The sequence below is a fragment of the Octopus bimaculoides genome, chromosome 10 (genome assembly GCF_001194135.2).
Source record: "Octopus bimaculoides isolate UCB-OBI-ISO-001 chromosome 10, ASM119413v2, whole genome shotgun sequence".
NCBI lineage: Eukaryota > Metazoa > Mollusca > Cephalopoda > Octopoda > Octopodidae > Octopus > Octopus bimaculoides.
Window position 1 is genome coordinate 4,320,039 of NC_068990.1, and position 12,238 is coordinate 4,332,276.

The window sequence follows — 12,238 nt, forward strand, 5'->3', positions numbered from 1 at the left end:
TAAGGTAATGCTCACATTACTTAAATAAATTGAAGTAGCATGAAACGTGCGTACTGCAATCACTTTTGAAATCCGTGTTGCTTATTATTTGATTTTAATCACCCATCCTTTTGGGATGTGAAATTCGGGTGCCTTCGCATAAGTACCATATTCAAGCCTTGAATCTATATCTAAACCGTATATATATATATATATATATATATACATTATATATAATGGAGAGAGAGAGGGAGAGTGAGAAGAAGAAGACAGAGAGAGAGAGAGAGAGAGAGAGAGAGAGAGAGAGAGAGAGTGGGGTAGGTAATTATGTGGATAAACAAATTAAATATAACAGCTTGGGTTTGATCTACAAAATATGTATATATGCATATATGCAAAAACGAGAGAAAGCAAAAACTGAAGGACTTTCAGACAATGAATATTTAAGATTTGATTTTATTTTTGTCAAATGAGAAAAATTTCGACCAACATCAAAAAATTAACAGAAGAAATGACAGATGGTTATGTGCAGATCCTTCTCAAGTTCCAAGTGTTATGCATACAAAATTTCCTGTAACTGTAATGGCTTTAGGGATTGTCAGCAATGAAGGACATGTGATGCCTCCCTACTTCTTTCCACAAGTTAGCTCTGCCACCTACATTGAAGTCCTGGAAATAATTGTTTTTCGTGTTTATGCTATTAAAGAGAACAGTCTTTTAAGTGATAATATTGTTGTGGTAGTGTTGAAGGTGTTTATATCAGTACTGTCTTAGTCATGGGCTAAATGCTAATCTATGTATGTTGTGACTTGTCGATAGATAAATACTATATACCTCACAATATTGTTTTGTTTTGAGGTCTATAATGCTGTTAACACTGCTCTGATTAATGTTACAGATGATTTCAATAATCTCTTCATACAATCATAGTAATCTGCTAAATAATAATTACTCTAGGTTTTGCTGTGGTTCTTTGTGTCTCATCTCTAATAACTACATTTTAGTTGGCCACTTTAAAACTTGTAGAAATTAATAATTCACTTGCATTTTACAGAATCATGTTATTTTGTCTCATGTTGATATTTAATCTACATTAAATATTGTTAACAAATATTGTAAACTCTTACACATTATTTTGATTGGCAGTTTCATTTTAAATGTCAATACACAATGCAGCAATTATAAAATGTTCTCAGTTTTTCAATTTCAAACACAAAGATGACACTTTTACCACCGAACTATACACATTAATGTGCACAATATGGATTATGAATGAACAGGTTAATACAATTACATATCCCCAAGCTCAAAGACAGACAATATTTACTTGCTGTTTCAACCTAACTGTCAAAGTTTCTTTGATAGGTTGAAACAGCAAGTAAATATTGTTGGATCAATTTTAGAGGTTTTAACATATAACTGACTACAATTTATAAATGATTTTAGCCATTAATCCAAACTCCATAATAGTTATAATCCTGATGAGTCATTTTCAAAATTACATGCTATTTTCAAATTTAGTTATAAAGTAGAATTCTCATGATATATAATCATCACTTCATAGCTTTGTTAAAAGAAACTTAAACAAAACAAGCAAAAATGATACAGCAAACCAAATGAAATTTTTTTTAATGTGTTAATAATTAAATTCTAGAAACTTAGCTAATAAAAACAACTTTAGGAAGACAAAAAACAAAATCAAAATGTCGTTTTATGAGGATATAAAAACATTTACTTCAGAGTAAATGCTTTAGTAAAATATTTTAAGTGGATGAAGTGATGGAGTGAATTTTATGAGAAGAACATGTCATCAAAAAGTCAGAAACATCTAGTATTTAGTGTTCTACAAAAAGAGAAAGTGTAGGCTGAAAGCTTTTTATTCTATTTCACTAATCAATTACTTTATGTTCATAGATATATAGGTTATTAGCTTACTAATAGTATCAACTTCAAAGCCATTATTCTTGTTCCTCCATTTATTTAGTAATGTAATTTTCATCCTAATTAGCATTAATGATCTTTATCATTTGTTTTCTCTGCATAGTTTAAATAAAGGCTATTTGTTTTTCTTGTGCGTACTCCAAATATTAAATTACCGATACTATCCTTTTTTTTTTTATTTAACAAGGTTTTCTCACTTTCATTATCAGCTTCTGTACTGTCATATTGGCTGGTTTCATTTCTGTTTCAAATATCAAGCTTTGCCAGTCATTTAATATTTTGTTTCTCATTCAGTTCTTCTTGGTATTCAAATGAAGACAATTGAATTCAAAAAAGTCTTTGATCCATTTTTTGGTTCAGTCACCTATCTCGTTTCCCACTTATATTAATGTTTCAAGGAGAAATTATCCTCTCCAGTGGGAGAGAATCAACCAAGAACTCCAAGAATCTATAGTGAAGGCATTTCCTTTCTAGAAATTGCTGAAGGAAATGTTTTGGAATTTTTTTGCGGATGTGAAATTAAAAGTAAAAATAAACAACAAATATAAATATTTTTATGTCTCTATTTCAGCAACAAATAAATCTGTCTTTTAAAAGATTAATATGTTTATAGCTAAATGCCAACAGTATTGTAGGCATTCTATATAGTGGGTGGATTAATAGTTATTTCGCAGTGTTTTCTCAAATGATATTACATAATGTTTGTGAAAATTGAGAACCATGTATCTGAAACCTTAACAAATCAGCCTAAAACATCTAAATGTAAGATGCATCAAGAAAAAAATGGAGAGAAAGTATATATTATTTAATTTGATTTATTGCTAAGTTTTCTGGTTAATATTTGTTGCCGAGTTTAACATTTTATATTACAGTGGTTAGTTAACGCAGGGAAAATATTTGATTGTCAAAAGTCTTTCAATAATAAAAATTCTCTGTCCTCTTGTGATAATCTTCTTCATATGTCATTGCTATACTAAATCTAATTTGTTGGGCAGCACAACAACATTCCATGATTAATGCTTTTATTCTTTATCTTTAAGGTTGAATAGATATTAATAAATTTACTTGTAGTACTAATCAGATTTACACTAATAACAGAAGGCACATATATATGGAAAGACATAAAAATGTAGAAAACAGGTGTAGGATTGTGACAAGTAAAGTCTTTCACCTAAAATTTGCTCAAGTACAATACATACATTTACATTCCCATGAAAAATTATTATATTTTCATTTTCCTTTCTACTCATATGTCTAGTTTTTTCTTGTTCTGGTCTTCATAGTTGTTTTTATGAATTTTTTATACTTTTTTCCCGTTGTGACTGTATGATAATAGAGTTAGCAAGAAGACACAGTTGAAATAAAGCCTGGAGACCTTTATAATCCCTGTCCAATTCATTAATTGCAAGCAACATATATTATTTTTATATATTTTTTTTTATTCTGACAGTGACTGACAACATTAAATTAAAAGGTTAAGCCTAGAAATCCTGAACCTAGGATGCAAACAACACAACTCAACAAACATATATATTTGAAATATGGAAATAGAAATAGTGTGAAGTATGCTGTTTCAAAATTATTATTATTTGAGTAATGTGTACATACACATGCAAGATAATGAATCATTATTATAATTATCATCATCATGTCCTCATTAATAATAATAATAATAATAATAATAATAATAATAATAGAATTATTTTTATTCACACACATATAGTTTCAGATAAGGAAGTGAACTCTTAAGGTTAAGGGAATGGTTGCAAAATTGGAATCTTTATATTTCTACCAGATACTGAGTTAGTAGTGAACAGGGGAAGGAAGATAGAGGGTGACAGTGAAGAATCATGATACAGGGATCACATTTTGTATTCTGGTACCTACCTTAGATTGCTGACAAGGGATGAAGAACGTCTGAAATATTGTGGAAATATAAACAGTTTATTGTCAAGTGCATTTTGAAACTTGCTTAAGAGTATACAATTATCCCTGACTACACCTAGAAATATCTCGGCTCTTTATCGCATAGTTTTCATTCAGGGGAGACTTATCAAATAAGATTTATAACAAAACAAAATGCTTAGAAGGGAAAAAAATGGAAATCAAAAGTTATAACAATTCATTATTTGTATCATTAAAATTTTTCTTTTAAAAGTCAATAAAGACAACAGAGATGGATAAAAATTCCTGTGTATTCCTCTGCAAAAAATCTTGATCATTATATTTTGAAGAGAAAAATTTCTCAAAATACTTTTTATTGTAAATAAAACTTTTTTAAAAATGTGTACTTTTAATAAAAAAATTAATTTTTAAAGATTACTGGATAAACACATTAGAAAATTTTTAATGACATCCAAACATTAAATTGTTCTGTCTATAATTCTGTATATTTTTAATTTGAATGTTCTGATGCATATCATGTGTAATTTCAATTTCAAAATCAGATATGTTTGTTGAATTAGGACACATGCACTGTAAGTATATAATGGGTTTGTAATATGTGTTCTGTTATAAAACTACAAGTTCACTACTCTATCCATATAAGTATTTTAATGCTATAATCCACAACAGAATAATTCTTTAGTCAATAATGTGTGGGTATATATATAGACACACACATACATAGCTGTTATTAAACTTAAGGTCTTTTTAAATCAGACAGGCCAGCCTGTAGATATAACAGATTTTTGGCAGCCGGTTTGATTAATAAATTACATATCTAAAGTCCAATGATTGAAGGAAGGAAAAAAAAGTTTTGTTTTTGATTTTATAATGCAGTGTATCTCATGGAGCTGGGGTAGAGCTGCAATGATTTAAAAGAGAGCAGACAAATTGCAATGTTTAAAAAAAATTGAAATTGTTGTGGACCGTTTAACTTTTCAAATACCTTGGCAAAGGAAAAAAAAATTTATGAATGCAAACTCTATTTTATCTTATAAATAATGATGGATGGGGACAAAAAATTTCATATCCTTTAACAAGGCCTTGTACTTCTCTCTTGAGAATCACTACTATAATGTCTATAGAATAAATCTATAGATCTTGGCCAACAGTCTAGTATATCTTAGCATAAAGAAAACAATTACTACAAAACCACAAGTGATTTATTAATCATATTAGCTGGCAAAAATAAATTCTGTTTGAGAATTGACTTATCTGATTTAATAAAACTCTTTTAATAGCGAATATAGTGAATATATATATATATATATATATATATATAACCGAAATCAAATCAAATTTGCAAATTCGATGACTGGCACCCATGCCAGTGGAGTGGTAAGAGCACCATCCAGCGTGATCGCTGCCAGAGCAGCTGACTGGCTTCCGTGCTGGTGGCACATAAAAAGCACCATTCGAGTGTGATCGTTACCAGCATCGCCTTACTGACACTTGTGCCGGTGGCACATGAAAAAACATTTGAGCGAGGTCGTTGCCAGTACTGCCTGACTGGCCCTCGCGTCAGTGGCACATAAAAGTACCCACTACACTCTTGGAGTGGTTGGTGCTAGGAAGGGCATCCAGCTGTAGAAACTCTGCCACATCAGATTGAAGCCTGGTGCAGCCATCTGGTTCGCCAGTCCTCAGTCAAATCATCCAACCCATGCTAGCATGGAAAGTGGATGTTAAATGATGATGATGATGATATATAGAGTTGACTTAGAATCCATAAGTCAGAAAAATATGCACTTGTATATTTCTATGTGGGTATATAAAAAAAAAAATTATACAGTATTATAAATCCATTTACAGCTGATCTTCTCAATCTGTTTTAAACTAGTTATTAAAACTGTATGTTAGATAACTGCTCAGTTAAGTTGTAAAGGGCATTATTTTTTACAATTCCTATCATCTCTGAAGAGCACGTGATATTACTTTACTATGCTGTTATCTAACATCTGGTTTTAATACCCTGTGTGAAACTAATTGATAAGATTGGCGGGACAGGTACAGTCCTACTGTGTAGTACCTTTCTAGTCATTTGACTAGAAATTCTTCAAGGTGGCACCCCAGTATGGCTCCAATCTAATGACTGAAACAAGTAAAATATAAAGATAACACACACACACACACACATAAGAATTTCTAGCTGAGTGACTCTACCTCAGTACTTATTTTATTTCAAAGCCTGGTACTTATTCTATCAGACACTTTTTTCTTAAACCACTAATTTACATGGAAGTAAATAGTCCAACACTGGTTGTCAAGTGCTGGTGTAATCAGTTGCCTTACACACACAATATTAGCTGAGATATATAGGTTTCTTCTGTAGTATATTATTGTTAAAAATGAACACTGCTAACACATCTGTAATGCATTATGTCAATAACAGTGTAGTGATTATTGGTAAAATGATTAACAAAGAAGTCCATAATAATAGAAATACTTTTACTTTTATTTCTAAAAAATGTCTATCTGTCTTAAAATTAATTCTATTTCTTGAGGAAGCTTAATTAAACTCTTTAGTTGTAAGGATTGAAGGAAATTTATGATATGAATTTCTATGTTTTTAAAACTGCTTTCTGAAAATTTGGAAATCTTACCATATAATGATTGTGTCTATTGAATTTTAAGCTTATATTTCTAAAAGAAAGGTATACATTCTTGTAACTATGAACAGATTAAAAAAGTTCTCACACAGAATATTTTTGTACAAAATAAATAAATACATGCATTTTACTTTTATGCATTGAGCACTTTGTTTTAAATTGAGCTTACTCCTTATTGTTTTTGTTATAGGAATACTCAACAATACCAATAGATACATAAAGTGTTTCAGCTGATCATATATTACCTGTGCTTTGGCAGAGTTTGTTTACCAACTAGCACTGTCAAACTGAGACTATGATATAAAATACCTGCCAAAATTGCCATGCAGTGTGATTGAAAATGGTACAATATGGTTGTGAAGTAAACTTCTTAGATACACAGACATGCTTGTATGTGTGGTAAAGATGATTCATATTTCCTATAAATTTAATTGGTAATTGCAACATACTCAATACAGACTAGTTTTATCTATTCTCTCCATCTTGAAGAAAAATAAAAAAGGAAAATGAAAGGTATGTGGTAAACACTTGAACATAGAACGAAGAAATACAAATACAGATTTTATATAAAATATTACCACTGTTCTACCAGTGCTTAAATGTGATATGAATAAATGGTTGCAATGTGAAATCAAAAGAAGTAGAAAGATTCTAAAGCTGTGTAGTTAAGAAGCTCACTTTTCAACAATGTGGTTTCAAGCTTAGTTCCAATGTGTGGCACCTTGGTTAAGTGTCTTCTATTGTAACCCTTGGCTGACCAATGCTTTGTGAGTGAATTTAGTAGACAAAAACTGTATGAAAGCAGCTCTGTGTGTGTGTATACATACATTCAGACATATGTATATGTATACATATATATGTACGAATATGTATATATTTGCGTGCGAGTATGTATGGCTTTGTATTTACATTTGTCCCCTGCTGCTTCTTGAAAACGGGTGTTGGTTTTCTTACATCCCTATGACTTAATGGCCTTGTAAAAGAGACTGATAGAATAAGTACCAGACTTTTAAAAATATGTACTAAGGTCAACTTTTAAACGGAACCCTACCAAGCAGTGCCCCAGAATGGTTGCAATCCAGTGACTGAAACAAGTAAAAAATAAAAGTCAAAGGTTTAAATATAACATACACACACAACCTTTTAAATTTATTTATTATCAAATACCCAAATATTCTTAGTGACTACTCATAATTATCAATGGATGTGTAATCATTTTTTTCTTTTACTGGTTTCAGTCATTGAGCTGTAACTATGCTGGGACATCTCCATTAATAATATTGTCAATTAAATGGAACTGGTGTAAAATTCATCAATTAGTACTTATTGTATCATTGGAAGGATGATAAGCAAAGTGTATCTCAACAGGATTTGAACTCAGAAAACAAATGGATGTAGACAAATAACACAAAGTATGTCATTTGACATTACCAATACTGCCAACCACCCATTATATTCTTATTTTTCATGGTAAAGGAAGTGAAATCAGATGGAAACAAACTAATTCTTGGAAATATTTTTCTTGGAAATATTTTTCTTGCAAATTACTTGGCTCTCCAGTTAAATATTGTATTTATTTGTAAGTTTGAAAAACCCAATAGCACAACTGATAAATAAAATCTTTTCTGACTAGATATACTTTTGAACAACTGCCAAGTATTTTTCTTTAAATTAATTTCATTCGTCATAATTGCTTTGTAGAGTAAAATTACTTTTAGAAAAGTAATTCTTAAAACTTGCCTTATTATCTTGAATATGTTTTAAAAATGTATGTCCTGCCATCATTATTAGCTAGAGAGTTGTTCATCATGTTATTTAAACTATTTAGCCAAACTTGTAAAAATATATAAATAAATGTGCTACTGTCTTTTACAGTGTAATAATAATTAGTGTATTACTAGCTAAGACTGGTGAACAGCTCGATTTTATCTGTGTTTTATCAGGTAAAAGAACCTTCCCTCTCCTATCAATATACTCACTCATCTATCATAGATTGTTTTCCTAATAAAAATATGACACTGTAGGGTAGCAAATTATTCATCTGTTCCAGCGTGAGGTTTCTCCTTGTGAAGCCTACTTAAAGCTAAATGGAACCAGCTGCTAAAAATTAACTGTTTTGGTCAAATATAAAACAGCTGTGTCATCCTATTGTAATATCATAAGTAATATTTAAAATTTATCATACTATATTTATTTACAATAATCAAAAGTTGCTACATATACACAAAAGAAAATTGGCTATAGCCACATTACTTTTAATATCAAATTGCCCCAGAACACTTTTCATTTTAAACTTATATTGTAATTAGCCTACCTGCCAATTTCAGCTTAATGAAAGTGTTATTTCTTCACTAAATCACTCCAAATTTTTAATTCTTTTCAAAATTAATCATACCGTATAAGCTATGCATTTCATTAAAAATATAGCTGGAATGATTGTTTTTAAAATTTCAAGAAAAATAAACTTCAAGGAATGATTTCAGAAATTTGAATTAAAAATATCTCTCACCTACCTATCCAATGAAATTTCTTTAACAAAAATAATGTGAAATAACTTTATACAAATATAATTTGTGGAAAAAAATATTAGAACATTTCAACTATTGTTCAAGTGGTTTTGTTGAAAATGATTTTAAACTTCAAAAAGAGCCATTCAGTCAGTGTTATTCTTTAATTCTTGGAAAGTTGTCATGATTTGCTTTGAGGTATTTCTGAAACATGTTTCAATTTTGTGTGTGAATTATTGTCCAAACAATAGAAGTGAGAATATGGGTAGTTAGTTTCAGTTCTATAAAACAGGCGTAATTAAAGAAAAGAATATTGGCAATGACGTGCCAGTGTTTCTAATATGAGTAACTGTAACAGTAGCATATCATGTAGATTATCCTTGATTAGGCTATGCACATTGCATTTCACTTCAGTAAATTCTCTAATCGTCATGTAGAATATTTCTCATTACACACACATATAATGCACACATACACATGATTTTGCTTATCCAGTTTGTACTCCTCCTCAATGTCATCATGATCATGATCATCATCATCATCATCACCATCATCATCAATGCCATTGTTACTGCTACATCCTACTTGACAAACTGATAGAATCATTACAACCTCAAATGAAATACTTTGCAGTATTTATTTTGATTTCTTGCATTCTGAGTTCCATTCCCTCTGAGAGCAACTTTGCCTTTCATCCTCCTGGGGTCAATAAATTAAGTAAGACTGGCTTGAACTCTTTATATTCTGCGTTCAGTTGTTGCCCTGATCTACTTAGATTGTAGCTTTAATCTATTACCTGGTTTAAGAACATCACACATCCCAATCCACTCTGTTACAAACATTCAGATCAATTTGAAGACAACTTCCTCCTTCTCTTCCACCAGTCCCAAAGGTTTTGAAAAGGGGTCATGAGCATTGCCCTTCTCTTCTGACTAAGTGATAAAACTAAATTTTTTAGATGCTGAATCTTTTGCTGAACTAACAGAGAACCAACCTTTATTCTAGACTGATCATTATACATCATCAGATGATCAATTTATTTTAACTTTTTTCACTTACACCTTATATAACTTGCCCTATCAGAGGTAAATGACACTGAATTTTGATGTACTTCTTACACAGGTCATTATAATTTCAAGTGAATTCATATTGACAAATATTCTTGTCTGTATGGTGCTTCTAGAGTTCTAATTTCTTGCTAGTTTGTAACAGATTACATTTCATATTTTATATAAATGCTACTTACACAAAATATGTGGTGGTAACATTTGCATACGGTTCTACACTGTGGGGCTGAACCCAAAATACATACATATATATGTGTGTGTATGCATATTATAGTTCCTGTTTGCCAAAGTAATACCAATAACCAGGTGACAAATATTCTTAGACATGTAATGCACAGTATTATCAAATTCTGGTGGCAAAGTGATATGAATTTCACTGACACATACACATTATAATATATTTACTTCATAAATATATTATGCATTAAATGTATCATATAATCATATGTAAAATATATACAGTGCATATATAAATGCACGCTTAACCATGTAACTCATATTCTTTAACGATCTTCTGTCAAGTATGAACTGATCGATAAAGAAAGTTTTTAACTTGTCTGTAAGTCATGTAGTTACTACACCACCCATAAATGAAGAGTTATAACCAAACAGTGTGTAATGATAGCATGCAAATGTTTATTATCTGTACTTTAAATATGTTATTACCCTGTTTAAAAATACATATATTCATAACAATTTTATTTCATGACCACTGCTGATATCACACACACACACACACACACACACGCACATAAAATGGCAGTCATTATATCCTGTTTAACATGGATGTATTATTAGGACATAGCATTACTTTGGTATTTGACTTGAGAGATTCTCCCATAGACAATTGGTTGCAGACAAGAATCGTCTAGTATGGGAGGCAGAACAGCAAGATCATGTAAGTTTAGCGTATCTGCACTTCATCAGTGGCAGGCATCCACTCACCAAATGCCAGCTAAATCTCACTGCTAATGATATATAGAAAAATAGTGACCTGTATATATATATATATATATATATATATATATATATATATATACATACATATATATATATATATATATATATATATATATATATATATATATATATATATATATATATACATACATATATATATATATATATATATATAAATGAAACTGTATGTCTGTATACATGTATAGCCCTGAAAGGCTCCAAACGAGTGCATATATATATTCATTATTAAAAGAGTGCATAGTTTTGATTTTCAAAATCTATGACAGCAATGGAAAAGAAAGATCTCTCTATATATTTGTATATCTCTTTTGTTTATGCTTTTCTCATTGTAAACTTTCACTCTCTCTCCCTCTCTGTATATATACTCATCACATTCTCTCTCACTCTCTGTATATAAATATCACTCATGTTGCATGTGTGCCTGTCAGTGTGCATGTATGTAAGGAATTTCATTAAGATGACAGAGTCGAAAGACCCTCATAAAGCATCAGCAACAAGCAAAAACAAAAACCTAGTTTATTGATACATTGCCCCAAATAATGCAAAAATCTGTCCTTATCAAGAGGCTTATCTATTGGGGAAGATATGGTCTGACATGGAACAAAAAATTGGACATAAAGGCATTTTAATGTGAAAATTGTCCAGCAACTATGGGATACATGGGAAGTGTGTGTGTGTGTGTGTGTGTATCTTCTTTTACATACTCCAGTCATTGGACTGCGACCATGCTGGGGCACTGCCTTGCAAGCTTTAGTTGAACAAATTGACTCTGGTATTTTTCTTTTTAAAACTGATACTTATTCTACCAGTTGCTTTTGCCAAACTGCTAAGTTATAGGGAGATAAACAAACCAAATGGTAGGGGAAAGATAACACAAAAACGCACTCATGCACACACTACACATATACAACATGCTTCCACACACTTTCTAGTTACCAAATCCACTCACAAGGCATTGGTTGGCCCAGGGCTACAGTAGAAGACACTTGCCCAAGGTGCCACGCAGTGGGCCTGAACCTGAAACCATGTAGTTACAAAGCAAGTTTTTTAACTACTTAGGCCTCTCTGTGTGTATACATATACATACATACACATGTTTATGCTTATATATATGTACATACATACACATGTGTATATGCTTATATTTATATATACATATATTCATTCATACACACACACACACATATATATATATATATATATATATATA

General features: G+C 30.7%; 1 protein-coding gene across 7 annotated transcripts in view; it reads right to left on the minus strand.

The window, feature by feature from the left end:
* The window catches only part of LOC106869047 (MAGUK p55 subfamily member 7), a 582,860-nt gene that overhangs the window by 66,221 nt on the left and 504,401 nt on the right, over positions 1-12,238 (minus strand). For 6 of the 7 annotated variants that reach the window (XM_014914558.2, XM_052971018.1, XM_014914555.2 and 3 more), the window contains one exon: positions 3,808-3,837. The exons of the other annotated variant lie outside the window; for it this stretch is intronic. In XM_014914558.2, coding sequence (XP_014770044.1) covers positions 3,808-3,837 — 30 coding nt within the window. The remainder of the gene's footprint in view (positions 1-3,807; positions 3,838-12,238) is intronic. 7 annotated transcript variants of the gene reach the window in all.